Source organism: Crocodylus porosus, unplaced genomic scaffold, assembly GCF_001723895.1.
Source record: "Crocodylus porosus isolate Cpor-Errol unplaced genomic scaffold, CroPor_comp1, whole genome shotgun sequence".
Lineage (NCBI taxonomy): Eukaryota > Metazoa > Chordata > Crocodylia > Crocodylidae > Crocodylus > Crocodylus porosus.
Genome location: NW_017728911.1, coordinates 35518 through 59250, shown reverse-complemented (window position 1 = coordinate 59250; position 23733 = coordinate 35518). Strand labels below are relative to the sequence as shown.

Sequence of the window (23733 nt, the reverse complement as noted above, 5' to 3'; positions counted from 1 at the left end):
TTGTACCCATAACCATCATTTTTAATACCCACTGATACATCTAACCTGCTTGAATTTATCCAGTCTTCTTTCGAACCTGGTTACATTGCCAGCCTCTACAGCAACTTGTGGAAATGAGTTCCACAAGTTAATTACACACTACATGGAAAAGCTTCCTTTTGTTTGTATGAAACCTGTTTCCTAATAATTTCCTTCTGTATTCCCTAGTTCTAGTATTGTGAGAGATTGTACATAGTTATTCCTATTTATTTTTTCCACCCTATCCAGTATTTTATAAAGCTTTATTGTAACCCCCCCGCCAGCCATTTTTTTTCTCTAAGCTGAAAAGTCCCAATCTATTTAGTTTCTTCTCGGATGGAAACCTCTTCATGCCCCAGATTACCTTTGCTGCCCTTTCACTGTCCCTTTTCTAGTTTTACTGTATTCTCTTTCAGGTTGGGAAGACCAAAACTGCATGCAGTATTCAAAGTGTGGGTGTACCATGGAGTTATACAGTGGCAAAATAGCATTTCCTGATTTCTTTTCATCCCTTTCTTCCTAATTCCTAGCATCCTTTATGCCTCAGTGGATGCTTGTCAACAGCTACAGAAAGGACTCTTTTCCAAAGAATTTCATTGGCATGTGTGTGTGCATGTACAGGTGGGCACAGTTGTGTGTTCAGACAGTGCCTTGAGGCAGACAGATGAGACTCATCATGTTGTGTTTGGTCCTCAGGTGCAGAGAGGAAGATGCGGCCATTTATCAGGCCTCAGCTAGGAATAACAAAGGCATCGTGTCCTGTTCTGGTGTTCTGGAAGTGGGAACCATGACAGAGTTTAAAATCCATCAGAAGTGGTTTGCTAAGCTCAAGAGAAAAGCAGAAGCAAAACTGCGTGAGATTGAGCAAGGGAAAAAACGAGGGAAAGAGAATATGGAAGTAGAGAGGTTAAGTAGAGTCAGCCCAGAAAGATTCCCCCGAAAGCGGCGGCTGACAGGGGATATGAACCCCAGGTCAGGTGCCTCGCTCTGGGAGAAGGACGACATGGCAAAGGTGCACGTTGTGGATCCTAAATCAAGATTACATGAAGAAGCTACTGAGTTGAAGGAACCATCTCTAAATGCAGTGGCTGGGTTTTCAAACAACCTGATCACAAAGCCTCTGAAAGCAGAGGTGACCACCAATGGGGACTCCTCTCTGGAAAGTGCAGAAGAGAATGGGAATGGCTTTCTCACATACATCTATGAAACAGTGGAGGAAATGACTACCAAGCCCATCGCTAAAGAGTCCTCTGCAAAAAAGAAAAAGAAAGACAATGAGCCTCCCAATCTGCTGCCATCTAAACAGGAAGCTTCAAGGCGAGAAGAGAGTGTGAGAGGCAAGGGAAAACCATCCCAGAACCCAAGATTTGCCCCTTTCACCACCTTGCCCAGGAGACCTCAGGCAGTCACAGCAAGTGATCTCAGGGTTGAAGATGTGCCAAAAGCCAAGGAACCAGGGAAGCCTGTGAGCCAGGAGGCCAAACCTGGCAAGCATCAGCCTTGCCCCCCACCTCCCCAAGGTGATGTATATTTTTCTTTGAAAGAGATGTTTCTTGAGAGCAGAGTGAAACCCATAATGGAAGAGAGGGAGCCAGGATCCCCGGAAGTTGAGAATGAGGCTGATCTGCAGTCTCCAGCCATGGACGTTGACAGTCAAAGGAAGACTTCATCACCTGCAACCAAGGAGTTATCGGCAAGGCCTGTGCCAACTAAGGAGCAAAACAGCCACCCTGCAGAGCAGAAACCAGAGGGGAAGGAAGCCATGGATACAGAGGTAGTTACAATACATAGTAAACCATCCAGGTATTCCACTGGGAAAATATCTGAGCCCCCTAGCTGGACCATGGAGCCAGCTGGTGAAAACATCCGAGCGACAGACCCTCTGGACTCTGTTCAACCTTCCACAGAGCAACCCCTACAGCCAATTACCCTACCTGTGAATCAGATGGCTCCAGGTCGAGATTTGCCCCTGTGTGACCAGGAGACCAGGGGTAGCTTGCATCAGATCTCCTTGGAGGAACAGCTGGTCCCTGGAGTGCCTGCTGAGGTACTGTAAGGTCTATTTTTTTTTGTGGTAGTCTGACCTCATGCAAAATGTTTCCAAATCAGACAAGCAGCAAGCACTGAAGGCCTGAGCACCTATTTATAGTTGGGAATGAGTGTTGTATGCGTATGACAAGCAAGGACGATGATGCCATCTGTTTAGTTTAGCGATGAGCCCAAGCCCCTAGGTGGTCTATTTAATGAGCCTTTATGTAAATGAAAAGTGGACCTGGCAGGTACACTGTGTGAACTTCATTAGACATCACTGGGAATTTTGTTTACAGTGAAACATGTATACAGTAGACTGGGTTGGTTTTTGGCTCCGTCTACCCTGCTGGAACAGGGTGGACACAGAAATCTTCCTGCTGGCTGCTGGGTCAGAGCAATTGCATCTGCTCCTGACTGTCACCATTTCCCTTCAGCCTGTGTCTATTTTTGTCATTTTATCTGGAGCCTTTTCCATGAAGTGTAGTGTTAGGCCAGAGGTTGCATGTTTGCCTGTTCACTCAAGTTCTGGCCTGGGGTCTTCTAAGACAGATTTCAGGGTTCTGGTGGGATTGAGAATCTGAATTACAGGACTGATATTCAGGGATTTCTTTTTTTCAGTGAAAAAGTAGGTCTGTAGAGAAATAAATTTGAGGCTCTAGGGCAAAGAGAGTAGCCAGGTGCCTCTATGCGTGTGACCTCAGTCTCCTGTTCCAGAAAATTTGGAAAAAAAACCTAACCTGAGGTTCCAGCTTCTTCACTGGACAGTGTTGCAAGGGGCTGGTTCTGCCAAGTGATACATAATCTTTGTGTGATGCTGTTACTACCTCAGCAAAGATAAGCACCCCAGCCCTGAGACTACCCTTGCACAAACCCCATTAAGTTCCCTCTGTGGCACAGCCCTGACTCTAGTCACATGCTTGGCAGGAAATGTAGCACCTCTACACATGCAAGACACTGGTGTTGGAGCTGTCAGGTGTTCCCATGGAACAGGTGCAGGCATTTCCTGAGCCTGGCATCTGCTTTCCTCTTCTAGGCTTCAGTACAGACACGCAGCCACAGCTAGGGCCAGGACGCAGGCTGGAAAATGCCTGTGTCTTGCTAAGGAGTCAGTCAAATTATTTGGACAAAACCTGCACAAAGAACTGGGCACCTGGTTCCTTGACTCATCAGCACAGCACAGCACAGCACTCAGGGTCCCTTCTGTAGTGTGACAGTTCAGCCTCACCTAATGGCCATAACATCTACCTTATCATCGAACAACTGCACAAACCCTTGCTGTGCCACAGAAACCCACAACAATACTCTTGAGCATCTCCATCTCCTTCTCCATGCTCCTTGCTCCCAAATAGGTAGAGTACAGTGGTTTCCAGCCTCCACTCTTGTGCTGTCATCTGTAAGAATTTCCCTATATCTCATTCATGAAGTTCATTGAGTCCTGCACTCAAAGAAGCCCTGTCAGGTGGCACCCCCCACCACTGCCTTTATGGTGCTTCCATTTAAGTTTAATGAGAAGCGTGCATATGGATCTGCAAGCAGTATTGAGAGTTGATGGTGGTGATTGGTCCAAAGAACCTGGGAACGACTGAGGTCAATGTTTCCTTGGTTCCAATTCTGGCTTCATCACGAAGTCTGAGGGATGCCCTCAAGTGGGATTTAGCTTTTGTGAGAAGTGTTTGTAGAAATTCCCTGCAGTAGCCAAGACATAATCCTTTCTGATCCAAGAGTAGGAGGAAAAGTTGGCCTTGATCTAACTAATTCTTCACTCTGCCAATAGTTTCCCTGTTACATAAATCACCATTCTTGACATAACATTTCTTCTCTTCCAGTCTCCTAGAGAATTGCCCCATGTGTGAGTGCTGTAGGGCTAACAGCCTCTGGCTGAAGAAGGTTTTTTGCACCAGGTTTTATTGTTAGCACCTCCACTGAGGAGAGTCTAACCAGCTTTCAAGCTGGTTCAGCTGATCCTGCTTTCAGAGCAGAGGAAACTGTGACATTGGGTCACTCATTTCAGCCACCCAGCCTGCACTCTACCTTTGGTTGCCTATGTACCTCTGGCACTGAGTCCTGCTCTTCACCAGACAGGAGGTGACTGGGGACAGGGTGCAAAGTCAAAGGGTTAATCACACTTTTCCCATCCCTCATTCTCTCCTGTACAAGAAGCTGAGCTCTTCCAAAGTTCCCTGCCATGTGCTGTGGCCTTTCTTGCTGCCTTCCCCCTGCCCTCCCTATTTATTCAGTAATATTCCTGTGCCAGCTTCAGAGAAGGCAATATTGGGAGGGCCTGTCCTTTACCATTCACCTCTTACAAATGGGTCAGGCTGTCCATTGTGATCCAAGGGAAATATTAGCATATATTCCAGGGCTAATGAAGATGAACTAGCTACACTGACTACCCATTTAATGGTGTGAATCAGACTCCTAGTGTGCAGCTCTTTTGCACAAAGGTACACAGGGGCCAGGTGCTGCAGAGAAAGGTAAGGTCCTCTGCCATGCTAAGCATCTTGTGCCACTCCCACTGGGGCAGAGTTAAAGTGATGTAGAAAGTATGATCTTCACCCTGCTGTCCTGGTTCTGTAATGCTGGTGTTTTGTTTTGTGATATTTGGTACACACTTTTGTAACGTTTGGTGGATGGAGGACCCCAGCTCAGCCTGTTCTGGTTTTCTAGCACCTGAAATTAACTTCTCACATACTAGAAAAGGAGGAAACACAGAGCAAGCTGTGGGCTGTGGTGTTTTCTCCACATTGACACAGTGTGTAGGTGTTAACATTAAGACTGGAGTGGAACATTAGTCCCAGCTTCTTGAGGAGTCTCTGCTTCCAGTGGTTGCTATCTTGAAGGAAGCTCAAGGGTCTGTATGTTGCATGTTCCTGGGTGCTGCATGGCAAAGATGTGCTGCCAGCAAATCTCTCTTCCCTTTGATTTTCAGCCACTCAGCAGTGTTGGTCCCCCTTCACTTCCTGCAATCAGAGGTCACATAAGCAGCTTATCAGGCTCTTTTAAGAGGTTTTCACCACTCCAGGGTGCATGGTACCAACCCTACAGTGCCTTGAATGGACTGCGCCTGTAACTTGCCTATATAAGGAGATGTGGAGCTGTGAGCAGGCTTAGCCCAGAGAGAGGAGGGTCTCTGTCCCCAGGTCAGAGGGAGCTGGAGTCCCAACCAGCAACCTGTTTGCAGTCAAGACCAATGGCTGCTGACTCCATGCAGACCTCACTGCAGGAGGAAGGCAATAGCTAATGGTCACATGGGCAGGTGGCATATCAGCATCAGGACAGCTGCAACCCAGACCTTCTTCCCATATCACTGGAAGGGCTGAGGAGGGCAATGGCCCTGTAGGGAGGAGGGGAACATGCCAGGGTGTGTAGGGACAGAATAATCAGAAGGGCTTATATATCTTCCAGGGCTCTGAGCCAGGTGACTCAACTCAGGAGAGGGATGGGGGCATCCCTGTAGACAGCTGCAACAATGCTACTCAGTGTGCAGTCACCACCCAGGGAACAGCCAAAGTTTCAAGCTGCATAATAAATGACGTGGTGGATAACCCAGAGCATAGTGCAGTGCCCATACATGAATCAGTGGGCACGTTAGTGTGGCTCCTGCATGCAGTTTTGTGGTACCCATCTCCCGTGGGAGATTGCGGAGGTGGAGGGAGTTAGAGACAAGAGACAGAAATGGTTAGGGGCCTGGAAAATGCTTCAGAAGACAGGGAAGAGATTCAGTGGTCATCAGGAAAATGAGATAAAAAGAGCGGGGCATGATAAAGATATAATTCAGATGATGCAGGCACCGAGGCACGTGGTTGACAGCTCAGAGGTTGTAAATCTGACACCATAGCAGAAGCACTCATGGTGCAACCCTGTCAGATTTAAATGAATCTGCAAAATTCTGCTAAGTAGTAAATACCTTGTCACAAGGACACAGAAAAGGAAAGTAATTCTAAACTAGGGTGCTATGAGATCCTTTTAAAGGTGCTGCAGGGTGCCATTCAGTATTAGCATTGTTATATGTACAAACATCTGCACGATTCACAAGATAAACCCAGAGATTTTCAAAAGGAATCCATAGTGTCAAAAGCATCCTGACCCATGGCGGGTGTTTCTGAGTTCTTTGCAATCAAAGAATTGCTCCTAGTATTTCTCCATATTCAAAAATGAGTGAAAGCAAAGAACTAGCATTTTCCAAGGCGTGCCCTGCATCTATAACAGCTGAGAATCACTGGTCTAATAGAACAAAGAGTGGTCTAGAGAAGGGACATGGGGGGAATCACTTCCCCCTGACTCCCAAACCAAGCACAGGTCCTTGTAGAGTGTACAGTTTGCAACTGATAAAATAAACTCCTTTTCCCTGCACCATAATCTTGGACTGTGGAATCCACTGCCAGCCAGGCCAAGAGCTCCGCGAGGTTTTCAGAGGCACCAGATGCTTGTAGCAGTATCTGGAATATCTCACTAGAATATAGAATAGTTAATGTTTAAAAACATTTTAGAAGTGGGGATAAACCTCCTGGCTGAAAGAGTTTAAGTCAGTCCCCTCCAACTCGGGGCTAGAAGGAGTCCCTTGCTAGGGCAGCAGAGAGCCGGCAGCCGAGACATTCTGCGGAGCCATCTGGTGTTGGCTGCTATGGAAGCAGGGCCTCGGGTTGGATCCATACCGGCCGTCCCAGGTCTTTTCTCACTTGAACTGTTATTCAGTGTTCGAAGGGAGGTCAGAGCGGGCACCTCTTTTATCATGGTCTCAATATTGACAGTCAACAGTGAAATATCGTTCTGCCTTGGCAATAGACTTCCTCAGCCATTTGGGCTCAGTGTGTGTTTTTTCTGGACAAGTTACGTGCATGTTATGGAGTGGTGTTGTAGACTTCACATGGCAGGAGCACAGCCAGAGAGGAGGAGCCTGATTTTGACAGGTGCCAAGCCTTCACAAATCTAGTGGCAGCCAAAGCAAGCCCACAGAGCTCAACACTGATCAAAATTAGTCCTTGATAGTTAGGTTTTGTCCACAGAGGCAGGATCAGACTATGATTCAGTCTGATTCCCCAGACACTTCAGGGTAAATGAAGGGCAGATGGGCCCTAAGTGTTAACCTGAAATACCAGGGGGATCCAGGTAGTAAAATAATCCTCATTTCCCTTTTGCTTCTAGGCCCCAGAGATGGCAGAGCCAGTGTTATCACCTGCCAGCAACTACCTGAAGCATCCATCATCAGAACCAGCAGAAGATACTAATCAGCAAGAGAGCTGCTTAAAAGAGGTCACTAGCATGGACACAGAGCAACCTGAAGAGCAGGAAGGCCCCAGGCCAGACCTGCAAGAACCAGGGATGCTGACACTGAGCCAGGAAGGCATTCAGCAAGCACCTGAGGATTCCCAGAAGGCTCCAGCTGGCTCTCCAGGCCTCCCACAGCCTGTCTGGGAAGAACATCTACCTTGGAAAGAGGAGGAGACGGGACCTCCCCTGACTTTCACAGGCAAAGAGACCCAACAGAGACCTTTTCCAAGTTGTGATTCTAAGGACATGGGTTCAGTCGAGCCACTGTTAAAGGAAGCAAGGCCTCCTGAAGACAAAATCACCCTTGAGCAAGGTGTCCATGAGACTGAAGTGGAAGGTGGGAGGATAGACCAGCCATTACCTGCAGAAGCAGAGACACCTGGAGAGTGGTTAGGGGACAGCATTCTCCGCGCAGAGACTGAGGGCAGACAGGAGGAGCCCAGCTCCCATGAGACTGACCAGAAAGCACCAACAGTGGCAGAAGAGACATCCTTGGAGACTGAAGTGGCAGCTTCTGTTTTCCCCCAGGTCTGTGAGGAAGAGCAGCCACCTGCTTCCCCAGCAGAAATATCTGTGCCTGAGGAAGCACCTGGCTTAGCTTTCCCTTCTCCAGTCAAAGAGCCCCCAAGCAATGGGACCCCGTCTGTGGTCCACCTGCTGCGGGATATGAAGAAAGAGATGGAGAATAAGAAAACAGATGAATCTGCACTGCACTTGGCAGCCATTCCTCAGCAAGATAACTTTCCCATCAGTGCTGCTGAGGAGGGCAAAGACAAACCAGTGTCTGTATTAGTAGCACCCCGACAACACGAGGCAGGCGAGCAGAGAGCTGTGACACCAAGCAAGAAGCAGGCTGTTGTAGCTGTGAGAGGTGAGATGTCCTCTTCAGATATAGGAGTTGAGGTCCATCCAGTATTAAGAAAGCCACTGGCTCCTCAGGCTGTACCTGGCTTTGAGGGGCACCAGGAGGAAATATCTATGGAGCAGAAAGTACAGCACAAGAATCTGGTGTCCTCCTTAAAGAATTATCTCCTTCTGCTTTTGAAGATGTCAGATAAAGGCAAGGACAGTGCAAAGGCTGGAGCTGAGCCAGAGGAGAGTGAGGCAGGGGAGGTCCCGCCTGCCACTGAGGAGGAGGCCCTGCCAGAGGTGGGCATTGCAGGGCTCAGCCCCAGAACATCCAGGAAGATCTTTGAAAAGGTACAAACCAACCAACTGTTCCAGACAGCAGAAAGCTTGCCTCTCACCCCCAGGACCTCCCGAAAGATCACAGGGATGATTAACCAGGAGTTAATCACTAGCCAGGAGACTCTGGTAGTCAAGCCTGTTGCACCACTGAGACGGCGTGGCCGGGTGGCTTCTGAGACTGAAGGGCTGAGCCTGTTGACAGTGCCCTCCATTGTGGTGGGTAGCGTGCCCGCAGAGAGTGCTGGTCAGGCAGAGAATGAGCCTCCCACCCTGAATCTGGAGAGCAGTGGGAAGGAGAACCCCGCTGACTCTGTGGCAGTGCTGCCATGTGCCACGCCAGAGGAGCTTGCATCTGGGGCACGGCGCAAAATATACCTATCCAAAGCCAAACAGGCAGAGGAAGCAGAGGGGGCAGCCCCCGAGGGCCCAGTGTACCTGAAGAGAGAGAGCCCCACTGTGTCCCCACGGCAATCCAGAAAGAACACGGCCCTGCTGCAAGCCCCTGTTCCAACCCCGTCTCCTCCTGTCGAACGGCGCTCCCCAACCCTCACCAGAAAGATGGCCACATTGGAGGTTCCCAAGCTGTATGAGGAGCATGTGGAGGAGAGAAATGATAACCATGAACCCCCTGCTGACAGTAAGCCAGAAGTACAGGCAGAGGAGACTAGGAAAACAAATGATCCCTTTAAAGGTAAGAAGAAAAGCTCCCTCACCTCTTGCCTCTGTGCACAAGAGGTGACGGCAGCATGGGTAGGCACCTCCTTTCAAGTACTTCTCATTATGTGGCTGTGAAATGACTGTGGATACCCGCATATGAGCTAAGCCTTAGTGTTTGAGGAATCTGCAGCAGTTTCTTCTGTGTGAGCATAAAGGACAGCAGTATGCAGCTGCTGGGACCACGAGCACACAGCAGTGATGAGTTCTGCAGGCACACATGGGGCAGGAAGTTACAAGTTGCCACATGCGAAGTAGGGACTATGAGCTCCTCTCCATTCATCAAACCTGTACAAACAGATCCCACCCATCTTTTAGTCTAGTGCTGAGGGCACTTGGCCAGGAAGGAACCTCGATTCTAGGTCCCCTTTCTCCCACAGTGGGTCTGAACCTGTGTCCTCTGTTTCTAGCCCTTCTACTGAAGCTAGCCCACTGGGCAGCCAACAGAGAAAGGTATGTGGGGCCCAAAGAAGAGCAAGTAGAGGGTGGGTGTGCCACTCAGTAAGATGGATGCTGCTCTGGAAGGGAGGGGACCTGGGGTCTAGCCATTCATGTCCTGTACCTTGACCAGAGAGAGCAGGAGACAATGCTAGAGGCACCAGCACCTTTACTTAGGCTGTCTAGTGCTACTTCAGGGAAGAAGTGTGACCAGGATCTAAGTAGGGGTTGAGACCAAGTGTCCAGCAGAGAAGGAAACCCTTTGAGAAACTGCCATTGGCCACACTGCAGCTCACTGAGAGCTCATGGAGCTAGAGGCATAGTGACTGTGTTTGCTGTTACCAGAAGTGGCACATCCCCTCCTCCTGGGTGCCTCAGTGAAACCCAGGCTTCTAGGATGCTTGTCCTGGTATTTGCTGTGCTGCACACTGACACAAGGTGCAGTACAGAATGAGAAATACCTGATTCTCTGATATTGTGGAAAACTGTGGTGCATCTTCACTTTGCCTTTTTGCTTATGTCAGCTAAGGGAGACTGGATCAGAGAGGATGTATGCCCCTCAGTCCCTGGCGAATTAAATTTGATGCTTGAATTGGCACCCCCATCTTGTCTCACAAAATGTCTGGGAAGAACCTAATGATAAAATCTGCCATGGGGAGGAAATGTGGGTGTCACTGTCTAATCCCTCTTCTGTGAGGGCAGTGCCAATGTGAGCCATGGGAAACAGTGTGCCACTGCCAGTACCAGTCGTCATGTCAGGAGCAGCGAGCAGGGGTTTCAACACCTGGCAACTTTCTGTGGCATCTTTCACAGAAAATAGGATCTCCCGAGCAAACTTCCATGCTGCTCCTCTGTGTTATGAGTGACCCATCAGGTGGACATGGTGCATCTGTCCATTCCTTTCATTGCTGTGCAGCATTAAACCAAATGCTCTGCATATCCCAGAGGGGGATTCTCCTTTCCTGTCACATGTGTAGGAATTGGTCCAGCCCTTGGACAGCAGGTGCCCACCTTTCCCAGGCATCAATTGAGAACCATCCAGTAGCAAGGGCCCAAACACCACCTGCAAGGAGCACGTGAAGTGGAGCTACAGCATGCAAAGCTTGTCTTACCACCAGTCTTTTCTTTTTGCCCTTCTCCATAGCCCCCCAGGTGATACGGAAGATCAGGCCAGAGCAATTCTCTGATGCATCAGGAAACCTGAAGCTGTGGTGTCAGTTCTTCAATATTTTGAGTGAATCCAAGCTGATTTGGTACAAGGATGAGGTGCCTATCGCTGAAGCCAGGAGGAGGTAACCTGCCACCGTCTCTGTGTTTCACTCATTGTATGGAGCCCTTGGCTGATGGATTCAGTCCAGCCCAGCACTCAGCATTTATCAGGCTCTGATAACATAACAGCCTTCCTCAAGGTTTAGAGGGTGATGGTGCCTCCTGTTAACAAAGTCACAACATCACAGAAAAGTCAGGCTTAAGGGGCTCCCAGAAAGTCCTCTAGTCTAGCCCCCTGCTAAACCAGCCTAGATAAGTTTATGTCTATCTTATCTGTAAAACTGCATGAGCAATCCTCCCGCATAACTACCAGGCACAATGCCTCAAAACCATCTGTACTTGCCACCACTAAAGCAGGGGGATGAATGTCCTGCCACTGCAAGGACAAGTAATAGTTCATTAAAATACGCTCAGGAGATCCACAGAAGAGGATCACACCCTGCACTTTGGAGGAAGGCAAAATCCCCCAGTGCCCGTCAGATGTTAGGAAACTCAGCCCTCTGGGCTGGGAAGAGCTGGGGAGGAAGAAAGTTCTGGAGGACCCAATATATTCCAGAGATGCCACCGCTCATGACTCCATTGCAAGCTCTTTGAGGCAGGGGCGGGTGTGTGCAGCCCTGGTCTACTGGGGGCTGTGTCCCTGACTGGTATTGTGGTACTCATCACGGCAGGGCTGCTTGATACAAGGTAGCTCTGCTCTCTTGCAGTGCTGGCGATGAGGGGCAAGTAGCCTTAGCCATTGTGCAAGCGTCCCGAAAGGACTGTGGTGTCTACCAGTGCGTCATCCAGAACGAGTATGGCACTGACTCCACTGACTTCCTGCTCAGTGCAGAAGGTGAGCTGCCTGCCTGGCCTGTGTCCAGTGCAAGCCCCTCTCTGGACCCAGTGATCCCAGCTGCATGGGCCCTCCTTGCCTGCAAGCCCCCTCCTGTACACACAGACACTCAGGGTCACAAGAGGGCACCATGTGAGGTGGGCATGGTGCTTGCCAGGGCGTGTTGTGTGGGCAGAGGGCAGGTAGTTGTGTGGGAGGGTTGTGGCACCAGCACCCCCTGCAATAAACAGAATGATCCCCTACCCCAGAAAGCCTGAGCAAGTGTGAGGGGGGCAGGTTCACCAGGTGGTGACTGGGAGGCAGGAGAGCTGAGAGGGGGGCAGGTGAGGCACTGGGGGCAGGAGAGCTGGACTGGGCGGGCAAGTGTTAGGTCCCAGGACCAGGTTGGGCATTTAGGGAGTGGGGTTAGTGCTGGGTGCAGGGAGCTGGAGGGAGAAGAGTAAACGGTCATGTACAGAAAAGATGCTAGAGCGTGGAGTAATGTCGTCAGGAGCTGGCTGCAGGCAGCTACCTCCTGGGGTGGCCAGTGAAGGGCACCCCTGATCCTGGAGGTGGCCTGGGACCCCATTGCTGTGATACTTGGACAGTCTGGGCAAGGCCTTGCTCCACAGCACTGTACAAGAAGGGATGGGTCAAGAGGAGTTGATCCGCTCTCTGTGCCCTGAGACCTGCATGCTCCCAGACCTGAGCCAAGGCCTGGGCTCTGGCACCGGGGCCACGAGTCTGTCTCAGGCCGGCCTTACCCCCAAGGCCTGTTCTTTGTCCTGTTCTGTGGGAGGGGCAGGCTGGCCCCTCCACTGCTCACCCTGGCTTGGGGACTGTGGGCCAAAGGGCACTGGTTGGGTTCAGACAGCCCCATAAAACCCTCACACAGAGGGCCCGGTGCTGCAGCCCAAAGAGCCAGGTCGTGATGGAGCTCCAGCAGCTTATTAGAGCTCAAAATTTCTGTGTTGGGGCTGGCTCAGGCATGTCAGGCAGCTCTGGGGCGTACCTGTCACCAGTGGGCCTCTGGGTGCATCCCCAGGCAAGCAAAGGGAAGCGCACAGAGCCCTGTGCGTAGTGGTCTCAGGTTGAGCACTGGGTAGTGGTCCCCACCCCCAATACCTTCATTCTCACTCACCCCTGGGCTTTGTATCCCTCTCAGTGCTGTCGGGACTTATCTCAAGAGAAGAAATTGAAGGTAACGTGAGCTGCTTCAGGAGCCGTGAGTGCTGCCCCGGCCGCATGGCCAAGGCCCTGCCAAAAGCCAGCACTCCCTTGCTATGAGGGGTGGCACCGCACTGAACATAGGGAGGGCACCCTGGGGATGGGGAAGGAGTACTGGGCAGCTAGGCAGGGTAGGACTCAGTTGCTCCTCCCTAGCAAGCCACCACCCCATGTGAAAGCAATGCTGGTTAACACTGGCAGGACAGGAACTGGCTGATCACAGGCCCAGACCCTGCTGCCTTCTGAGGCCCTGCAGCGTGGAAGCAGGTGGGAGGGCTGCAGCACCCCCAGAGCCGGCTCTGCTCCAAGGTAGAGCCCATCTCCCCTGCCACCTGGAAGCTGAGCCTGCTGCCCACCTGCTGCCCCCTCTCTTTTGGGGTCAAACTAGCTCTGCCTTCCCTCTTAACTTGGGACACCAGGGGAGGAGACACCCAGCCCTGCCTAGTAGGCCTGTGCAAGTCGGCAGTGATTCGATCCGGCTTTGGATCCAGCCACTTCGGATGGCTACAATCCGATCCGAGCTCAGGACCGGGTTTCTGCCTCGATCTGGCCGAAGCTTTGGAGCCGCCTTGGAGATCTGGCCATGGGGTAGAATGGGGAATCAATGAAATAACTATAATGTTGTTGTTTCTTGTCCATTTTCAATGAAACATGCAAAGACGGTAGCCTCTGCTGAGAGCATGAAACTTGCCAAGTCTCAAGAAGATTGGTGCAGGGGGTTGGGGGTAACTGGACCCCAAATTCTTGAAAGCCAAACTCCTGTCACGGTTACACCACAGAGGGGTGAAAACTTCAGGGGTGGTAGCTCTTACTGAAGCCACAAAGTCTGCCAAGTTTCAAGGAGATCAGTGCAGGGGTTTGTGGGGAACTGCCCCTCAAGCTGTGGACAAGCAAAACTCGTGCCATGGGTGACACTGCGTGTGCTAAGGCACAGCGGGGTGACAGCTGCAGGGATGGTGGCCACAACACCTGCCAATTGTGGAGGAGATCGGTGCAGTGGGGTCCCGGAGCCCTGCTCCCCGAGCTGCTGACAAGCAAAACTGGTGCCAAGACCGACTGTCTTGGGGCAGTTGATTGTCGGCATTGATGCTTTCCTCTCCTTAGCCTGATTTTGTAGGTGTTAATTGATGGCAATTAAGTGGCTACATTAGCTAGGTCCTGTGTATTGAGCTGGTCCCTGAGTCCCTGGTCCCTGAGTGAATCACGACTGATTGTTGGTAACTGGGAACACAGCAGCTCAGCAGCCAGGCCTGCAGCAGTGCCCCCCTCCCCGCCCCAAGACAAACACCGTCGGTCCCACAGGCACCCAGGGCACCAGTTTTGCTTGTCCACCACTTGAGGTGCAGTTCCTCCCAAACCCCTGCACCGATCTTCTTGAAACTCAGCAGGCTTTGTGGCCTCAGCAAGGCCTTTGCAGTTTTCACCCCCCTGGTGTAACACAGATGTGACAGAAGTTTTGCTTTCAAGAATTTGGGGTGCTGTTCCCCCAAACCCCTGTACCGATCTTCTTGAAACCTGGCAGGCTTCATCTGCTCTGCAGAGTCTACCACTCCTGTAAACTTCATCCAAATCAGACAAAAAACAACAAAGTTATAGATATTTTATTGTTTCCCCATTATACCCTATGGCTGGATCTCCGAGCCGGCTCTGAAGCGCTTTGGGATGCCGAACGAGGCACCGATTTGACCCGGATGTGCTGGTTCGCACCCCAAAGTGTCCAAAGCTTCTCTGGATCCGAAGCTCTGTCCAAAGCCCCACACAGCCCTACTGCCCAGCTCCTGGCCTTTCCCTGCCCAGCCTGGCGGTGCCGGCTCACATTCTCTTCCCTCTACCAGTTGGTGAAGAGATCGAAATGACCCCCATGGTGTTCGCCAAGGGCCTGGCCGAATCAGGCTACTGGGGGGACAAGTTCTTTGGGCGCATCATGTGTGAGGACATGGAGGTGGGTGACGGCTTCCAGCGCAAGGCGTGCCGCGTCCGGGCCATCTATGGCCTGGAGCCCATCTTCGAGTCCGGCAGGACCTGCCTCATCAAAGTGCACAACCTCATCATCTTCGGGACCAAGAATGAGAATACACTCGTTGAGAAGAACTATGACATCACCATTCAGGTGGGTGCTTCACCTCACCCTGCCGTGCCCCGGTCCCTCTGCCTGCAACCTGGTGATGGCCTGAAACCCCTTGCTTGGTGGGAGCTAGGGGATATGTGGGATAGTTTCACCTTCTCTGCCTGACCTGGTATTTCCCCACTCCTGGCGCTGCACCTGCCCCGTTCCAGCTCCAGCTCAACAGGCTTCTCCCACCTGGCCTGAGCCCAGCAGGCTGCCCTTTCCTCAGCTCCTCCCTGCTCCTAGCTCTTGCCCATCAAGCCTGATCAGTTCCCCTGGCCTCTGCTCACCTGTTCACTGACAGCATCTACTTAGCTGCCACAACATATTTTTATGCGTGCCCTGTCTGTTTGCTCACTGACTGGGTACTACTGCAAGGCCTACCCTTGCTCTTCCCAGCTCCCCACTTGTCCAGTGCTCACACTTACCCTGGGCAGGCTGGGTGGCTGGACCTCTGGTGGGTCTGGGTTCAGCCCTGCAGGTTGGGGTGTTCTATGCTGCCCCGTGTCCTCTGGGAGGAGAGCAGTGAACAGGACACAGCAGCTGCCAGGTCACTTCCCATGCCAGTCTCCAGTAGGTAGGAGAGGCTATCTGAGCAGTGCCCCACGGGGCTGGCAGGCCTCAGGGAAGGGGAAGGGCAGGGGCAGTAACTTCTGTGCTTCAATCCCAGGAATGCAAAATCCAGAACTCCAGCCGGGAATACTGCAAGATCTTCGCTGCTGAGGCACGGGCCATCTTGGACTTTGGGGCAGTGCCTGAGTAAGTCAGGACTCTGCCTTTCCTTCATGGACCCCTACTGCAGGCCAGGGAGGCAGGGCCCCTTTCTGTCATGGGCATCTCTGTAGGAAGATTGAGGGACATCAGCCATAGGTGGCCTAGCCCCCTCCTACTCCAAGTGTCACTATGAGGCTAAATGAGCACCATGGTCTAGCCAGGCTGGGAGAAAAGTCCTCCACCCCAGGGGATGGGATACCTGCTTACTGCTAGCATGTCCAAGTGCTGTGGAGCTCAGGGAGGCTACTGGGCTGGAGGACCCTTGGGTGAGCCCTGCCTCACCATCCCATGCTGACCCTGGCCACTACCCCCTGCCCAGGATAATCCCGCTGTACCTGATTTATCGACCTGCCAACAATATTCCCTATGCCACCATGGAGGAGGACCTGGAGGGGTCTTTTGAGCGGTACTGTGTCAGGGAGCGGGACGGCAGCCTGGCCATGAGGAGCACATCAGAGATTGCACAGAAATGCTGCTCCTTCCAGCACTGGCTCTACCAATGGACGAATGGCAACATCCTGGTGACAGACATGGAAGGTAATGGCAGGGGCTGCCCCCCAAGCAGAGAGGAGGTTCTTGCTTCTCTGTGCCATGCTCCAGGGCCCAGCATGGTATCCGCCCCGGGGGGAGGAGGCCTCTGCCACCTTCTGGGAGACTCACCCCTGGACGTAGGCTCCCTGCAGTGGCTTGCTCTAAGGCAGACTGGTGTTCCCTTTCATTGCAGGTGTAGGGTGGAAGATCACCAACGTGAGGATAGCCACAAAGCTGAAAGGGTGAGTGACTCCAGGGAGCTGAGCCGAACTCCTGCCTCCTCACAGGGACTGAGCAGCCTCAGCCAGGTCCTGGCTGCCTGCCCCAGGCAACAGGACTGCCTGACAGCCTCTATACTTGGTTGAGGGAGAAATGATGGTGCAGTCAGGGGTGTAACCACCCCAGTAGGCATGAGCATGGGCCCCCTGTCCTTGCCCCTCAGCCAGCTGGGCACCACTCGCTCTATTCAGTCTCCAGCAGAACTCTGCATCCTGTCGCTGCCGTTGGGAGTCAGTCCAGCATCTCTGTGTATGGTGGTGGGTGGGAGGGGAAGTGAAGGGATGCAATGAGAAGTGGGGCATGCATGAGGCAGCTGATGGCAGAGCACCATGGCCCATGATGAAACGCCATGGCCCATGCTAATGAGAGTGCAGCGGTTCCCTAGGAAATGGGAGCCCTCGTAAGCAGAGGGGATCACAGAGACCCCAAGCATCCCAATCAAGGGAGAAGGAGCCCTGGGCAGCTGCCTTCAGAGCCTGGGAGCCCTTTTGCACATGCCTGGGTACTGAGCATTGCTGTTTGCTGGCAGGTACCAGGGGCTGAAAGAGAGCTGCTTCCCCACCCTGCTGGAGCAGTTTGCTGTTACCCACCAGTGTAACCACTACTGTGAGATCCTGGGCCTGAAGACCCTGGAGACTGTGCAGCAGCCAGTAAAATCCAAGGGCTCCAAGAGCCCATCGATGGGCAGGAAGGCTTCCTCAACCCAGTCCAGCCCCCAGCTGCAGAAGAAGGGTCTGGCGAGCCCCCAGGGCACCCGCAAGGGTACAGTCAGCCCTAAAAGCTCCCGGAAATCCACTGAGTCAGGGGAGGCCCAGCTACCCGTGAAGTCCAGAACTGGGGAGAGCAGCAGGTCCAGCCGGCTGCAGTAGGCAGAGCCTGCCCGGCGGGATCGCAGAGCCCACGGGCCGGGGGAGGCAGCCTGCTGCTGCGCACACTTGGGAAAAGGGACCCCTACAGCAGCGGCCAGCGCATCTCCTCCCACCAGCCCCCCGCCGTTTGCATCCTGTGTGTGGTGTGCTAATGAAGCAGCAACCGGGCCAAGGACACTCTAGAGCAACCTGGGAAGTAGCCTTGTGGGCCAGAGCTGGCTTGCTGCATGACTGGGCCTGCGGAGGGGGCAGGGGGAGGGGTCTTGTTATCTCACACGCTGCTGATTTATACCTCTGTAAAGGGAAAGCCAAGCTGGGGCAGCCGAGCCTGTGAGGCAGGGGTGTGGGGACAGCCCACTGCCTGCTACTGACCCCGCGGGTTCATCTTCCAAAGCCCCTGTCTGGGCCGTGCCGGCTTTGCATTCCCTGCCTCGGCTCCGACACTGAATCTGGTGCTCTCCGGACTGCTGCAAATGCCCCTGCTGCTCCCCCTTCCCCTCCCGTCAGGGCTGTTTGGTGCTGGGTGGATCCAGCTGTCCAGGAGGGCAGGCAGACAGACTGGCAATGGGTGCGGCCTCTCCCTGCCTGCATCCCTCCCTCCTGAGCAGTGACCCAGCACAGACGTGGGCTCCTAGTCAGTGGTATCTCAGGTTGTTTCCCTTGGCTCCAGCTTTTCTCTACTTGGGTTCGTGGTAGCCTCGCACCCCAGCTTGGATGGTTCCTGCCCTGTGTACAAGCCCCTACTACATTGTGACCCATGCCAGCACAGACAGGTTGCACCACCCCTGCATGTCTAACCCCCTGTGCCCTGCAGGGAAGCCCTGAATACTCACATGGAGCCAAACAAGAGCATTTGGAGTGGCAGCCGTCGTGGTGGCCCACGAAATGCAGCTGTGGAAAGCTCCCAGTCCACCAACGTGCTTTGCTGGTGCTGGTGCTGGTGCTGGTGCTGGTGCCTAGGGAGTTTGTGTGCGTCAGCTCATGCGCCTGTCACCCTGGTAGCTAGGTACCAGCCGTACCAAGACAGAGAGGCAGCTGCTTGCCGCAGCAGGCAACAGGGAGTTCAAGTCTCCCAGGAAAAAAGTGTCAAGTCTCTTCCTCCTCCAAGTAGAGATGGCCTTCCTGCTGAAATCCTCAGCTTCCCCTTGCTGTCAAACCGAGGTCCCCTCCTGAACACAGTGACCCCAGGCTGCCCGGTCCCCCACAGGGCCACTCACTCTGAATGCTGCCAGCAAAGGGGATGAGCAGCCCAGACCCTGCTTGCTAGGATCAGTGCTTGCCAGCTGCAACTTCCCCTTGTGACAAAGTGCCCTGCTGCTGGCAAGCCCCAGGTTGTACTTGCCCCCTCCAGAGCCAGCCCCCCAGGGGTATTTTAGGGCAGCAGAGAGGCAACTGGGAGCTGTTACCTGTTGGTGGAAACTAGTGAGGCCTCAGGGCTGCTCTACCTCATGCAGAGGCCAGGTCAGTAGCCAGGCTCAGGAGGAAGGGGGAGAAAGTCACTGCCTTGTGTGCCAGGGCTGCTGTGAAGAGCCAGGCATCATGCCTCATCAGTTAGCTATCTGAGAAGGCAGCAGCTTCCCTGCTTACCTCACTAGGAGCCAGGGAGGGCATGAGTCCTTTTTCCTGCACCCTTGCCCTGAGACACACAGGCAGGCCCTGCCTTGCCTACCTCCCACCCTCTGCCCTGGGGTGAAACAACATGAAAATATGAACCATGGGCTTCTTCTTTGGGTCTTTGTGACAGACACTGGGGCAGGTGATCTGCTTTGCTTGCTTGCACCATCAGTTGTGCAGGCCCTGACTGGGTTGAGGGCATCTCCCTGATGCAGGGAACCAGTGAAAAGAGGACCTGCAAAAGCTAAGCACCCTGGCAGGGGAAATACCATGACCATGATGGTAGCAGGGGAAATCCCCTGACCTATGTAATACAATTAAAATGGCACTATGTAGTGGAGGGTTGCACTCTTGTCTGCTTGTGAACAGGACCCCCTACTAGAGCCTCATAGTTAGCTTCCCACTAGCCAGCTTCCAGTGGGAGGATCATGGCTACATGCTGACTTTGTGGAAATGGGAGACATCTCCCTAGCTTGCTCCTGAGGCCATATGGCTGAGGGCAAGCAAAACTCGAGGGCTTCTGAACCCCAAGCCTCTGGGCGTGGACCTGCACATAGGATGCCTGCCAAAGGACTTGGAAGCATCTGAAGCCCAGGCTGGAGCATCTGAAGCCCCTTGCTGGTAGTAGGGCCACATATGGTTCCTGGACGTTTCAATAAGATTTGGACCAGATTTGGCTAATTTGACCTGGGACACAGAAAATTGCCCTTAAAAATAAAAAAACCCGCCAGGGCTCGTCTGCACGAAGCCATTTGCTTGCTAGTGTGGGGTGGTCACCAGGTGTGGTGCGGCTGCTGCCCCTCTGGAGGGATCAGAGGCAGGTGGCTGATGGTGAAATGGTAATGCAGATGCACCCTCCCTGCTGGAGCTTAGTTACACCCTCTGGTTTCTGTTTATCATTTCCTTTCATTAACTGGCTGGTAATGAAGAAGAAGGCAGCTACAGACTCAGGGCCCCACCTCTGTTGTGGGGATGCTGTGAGCTGCCACCACAAATGTGCTTGGAGCCCTGTAGCAAATCTCAGCTGAGCCAATTTGCCTTCAGGATTGGAGCAGAGCTGGCCAGAACCTGAAAAAGGAAGCAAGCTCTCCCACCCCCTTTCCCTGCCCCAAAAGAAAGCAAACCCCATGGCAGGGAGCACTTATAGGCTCCAGCTTTGCTGGGTAAGAAGGCATGTGCTTTTGCCTCAGGTCTGCAGTTGTAGCATGTCAGGGCCTCCCCCCAACCGTGCCTTACATCTGCTGACTGGTGGCTAGGGGCGCCGCAGGCTGCTGGCTTTCATGAGGCATCTGCCTAATGGCCACTGTGTCGAAAACACACCTTTCTCTCTCAGAGCTGCCCAGTTACAGCAGAGAAGAGCTGGCAGCTGTGGGAAGAACTATGGCAGGGAGTCACTGTTGTCACAGGAGTGGTGGGGATGTTCCTTCAGCTTGTGGAGAGGGCTGAGGCAGGGACAGGGATCACTGTGTCCGCAGCGGAGGTGTCTCTCTCCGATGGCGAGGAAGCATGATCCATGTGCCCCAGCTGCCACGTGGCGAGGTCCAGCAGAGACCAGGTGGGGCAGTTTCTTACTGTGGCGCTTTGCATTCCGTGGCTGTGGCTGCGCTTGTCTGCTCAGGAGTGTACATTTCCTGCTCTTGTTCAGATAGTTGTAAAATACCCCTGTACATACTCATCTGTGTATTGGCAAATGGGTGTGCTCGTGTGCAATAAAGTGAGAAGGACTGGTCTGCTCTCCATTATGTCGGTGCGGCTGGCAGGTTGGGAATTCTCACCATAACAATGCCATTTGCTAATTTTGCTGACTCCCAGCTCCCTCACCCTTCCCCGATTGGTAATAAAACAACATGGGACCTAGCACACACACTTGATGCTCCCATCAACTTTGACCATGATGAAAGTGACCATTTAAATCCACTCTTTGGCCTTTGGCCAACTCCTGACCTGTGACTGTATTCACCTAGGGTGCTGCGGGCCTCAGATGCCCTGGTTACAGCCATAGGGATCACAGCCATAGACTAGCCAAGCTGCGGAGCTCTGTCCTGGTACAAAGCTGCTACATAAGGTAGTCAGTGAAGGGGATGAGGAAGGCAAAGGGGACTTATGAAAGGGAAGAGATAAGGGTGCAGAACCTGCAGTTGGCTGCCAAACAGGGCCCTGACCCCTGATGCAACAGGAGCTGCTGGCCATCGAGCACCTTTGACACCCAGGTTCCTACTGAGGGTGCTGAGCTCCAAAAATTTCAGCCTTTAGGCCTAGGGCAGGGGTCCGGTACAGGGGGGACTCCATATCCACCAGCACTGTCCAGCCTAGAGAGGATGGCCAGAGGCAGGGACACTGCAGTTTCCGTGGTTTGATCAGGAGCTGTTATTGACTTGACATTATAAAGGAGGGCCCCTCATATGCCTAAGTCAAGGCCACGTGCATGAATCAGGGTGGAAGAGAAGCCAGTTCTCAAGGGCATGGGAGCCAGTCCTCAAGGGCAGGACATCAGCTGCTGCCGTGTATGGGATAGCAAATGTCAGAAGGAGCAGTCAGGAAAGACCTGGGCTGTGGGCTGGGCCCATCACAAAGTAGGGGGAGTGCTCAAGAACCCCCTGTGGCTCACTGATCCTGGAGCCAGCCCAGGGGCAGTTTCCACAATCCAGGCTGGTTGTGTACAGTCTCTGGGGGGCTGCGAGGGGAAGTGCAGTGCAGCTAATGGGAGCTGAGGAGGAGAAGCCCACGGCCCTGCCCCTGCACCACTCTTTTGTGCCTGGCAGAATGGACTGGGAAGGTGTCAGGCCCTGAGTGTCAGGTCCTGATTGATTCTTGCACAAGCCCTTGCCTTTACAGTTTGGGCATGTGCCCATGTAGTTATCCAGTCCTGTCACCACTTCACAACAGCTGACCTAGGGTTGCCCTAGACAGGTCGTGTGGTTGTAGTGCCCGCAGCACTGTGTCACCGATGCCATGCTGGCCTCGAGTCCTGCCCAGGCACCAGTGAAGGAGAGGGTCCCGTTGTTGCTGAGCATGGAGCTGGAAGAGAGGACCATGGTTGGGGTGAGCCACATGTCAGCAGACACTTGTTGGCTGCATATATCCCTGGGACAATGCGGGCCTGAGACTGCCCCCTCCCCTCCTTCCTCTCTCAAGATGTCATCCCTCTCTTCACTGGCCTCCTCTCTTCTGCCTAGTCCCCAGCTCCCCACAACCCAAGGCTGAAATCCCCTCCTGGTCCCGCTAAGACAGTTTCACTCTATTTAACACTGCACCAACCCAGGGACATTACTGCCACCCTCCTCTCACCCAGGACTGCCCACACAGGTGAGTTCTTCATGGATCTCCTGACATCAGGTGTTTTCCTTATAAATGGTGCCTGGAGTCCTGTGACTATCAGAGACTCTCAGCTGTTGCTGGCAGAGAAAATAATGGATGTGGCAACCTCTCCCTCCTACCCCTGGCAGCCTCCTGTCATGGTTAGCACAGCCTCTCCCAACCTGGAAACATGGCCATGAAGCTACTCCCTGGTATATCCTTCAGCCCCTGCTCTTAAGCCTTCAAACTCTAGCAGAACAAGAGAAGTCACCAAGGACAACCTAAGAACAGCTTCACCAGCACATTGGTGGGAGCAGGTGACTGGAGTGTGCTGGGGGCGGGCACGTTCTGGCTGGGACGGGCAGTGTTGACATACCAGTGTTCAGGCCTTTGGATTGTGAGGGGAAAAAAGCCTGAAGGAGGCAGTTCCCTGAGCTCCAAACTAAGGAGGCAAATAAAAAGCACCCACATGTCTTCTTTTTATATAGTCATGATTTCAGGCAAACTCATGGGGCCCTGTATGTTGGAAGGTGCAACCCTGCCTCCTAGTCCAATCTCTGCCCTCCCATCTAGATCGACAACCACAGTTTTGCCTCACACCCATAGGTGTTGACTCCATGAGTGCTCCAGGGCTCAAGCACCCACCAAAAAAAATTAGCAGGTGCTCAGTACCCACAGAGCTGCTTGCAGATGTTAAAAAAAATGCTCTACTGAAAGAAGCAGGATGTTACTTCAACCCAGCTCTGCAGCATCTGTAAAGATCAGGTGCATCAGCAGGGCTTTTTGGTGCTTTTAGCTAAGGCTGATTTAAGCCACTACTGGATAAAAGTGTTAAAAAGTCCCCATTAAGTGCCCAATCTTTACAGAAGTTCCAGAGCCAGGTAGAAGTAACGTGCTGCCTCTTCTGTGCATGAGTGGGGCTGAGCACAGGAATATGCCAAGTTAAAAGTAAAGTGATGGTTTTGTTTTGGGTTTTTTTTTTACACCTGCAAGCAACCAGCAGCAAAAAAAAAAGTTGGTGCTTATGTTCACCCCCCTGCATGAAGCCTCCTTTCCCCACCCCAACCTGCCAAAAATACCCCTTCCTGCCCTCTCCACAGCCCAGCACTGTTGTCTCCCCTCCCACAATTCCTTGAGCCTCAATCCTCCCTCCTACCAGCAGGGTGAGACTCATAAGAGACGTTTACTGGGAGGAGGTCCTCAAGAGCCAGGGAGCCCTGAAAGGGTATCAGCTGCTGCTGCATACAGGACTATGGTCCCTTGAGGACTGTAGGTCCATCTTTCCACTCTCC

At 52.9% G+C, this 23733-nt stretch overlaps 2 protein-coding genes across 4 annotated transcripts in view; one reads left to right on the top strand and one right to left on the bottom strand.

The window, feature by feature from the left end:
- ALPK3 (alpha kinase 3) overlaps positions 1–20879 on the top strand; it is a 41619-nt gene extending 20740 nt beyond the window's left edge. Inside the window, exons 4-13 of one of the 2 annotated variants that reach the window (XM_019533202.1) lie at positions 715–2065; positions 7195–9199; positions 10805–10952; positions 11637–11764; positions 12909–12944; positions 14806–15080; positions 15748–15836; positions 16171–16388; positions 16576–16624; positions 20478–20879. In XM_019533202.1, coding sequence (XP_019388747.1) covers positions 715–2065; positions 7195–9199; positions 10805–10952; positions 11637–11764; positions 12909–12944; positions 14806–15080; positions 15748–15836; positions 16171–16388; positions 16576–16624; positions 20478–20793 — 4615 coding nt within the window. In that variant the 3' untranslated portion in view covers positions 20794–20879. Of the gene's footprint in view, positions 1–714; positions 2066–7194; positions 9200–10804; positions 10953–11636; positions 11765–12908; positions 12945–14805; positions 15081–15747; positions 15837–16170; positions 16389–16575; positions 16625–17190; positions 19388–20477 lie in introns of those variants that run through there. The other variant, XM_019533201.1, reaches the window with a different exon arrangement.
- Positions 20880–21493: 614 nt separating this feature from the next.
- SLC28A2 (solute carrier family 28 member 2) overlaps positions 21494–23733 on the bottom strand; it is a 20672-nt gene continuing 18432 nt past the window's right edge. For both annotated transcript variants that reach the window (XM_019533203.1, XM_019533204.1), the window contains one exon: positions 21494–22162. In XM_019533203.1, coding sequence (XP_019388748.1) covers positions 22036–22162 — 127 coding nt within the window. In that variant the 3' untranslated portion in view covers positions 21494–22035. The remainder of the gene's footprint in view (positions 22163–23733) is intronic.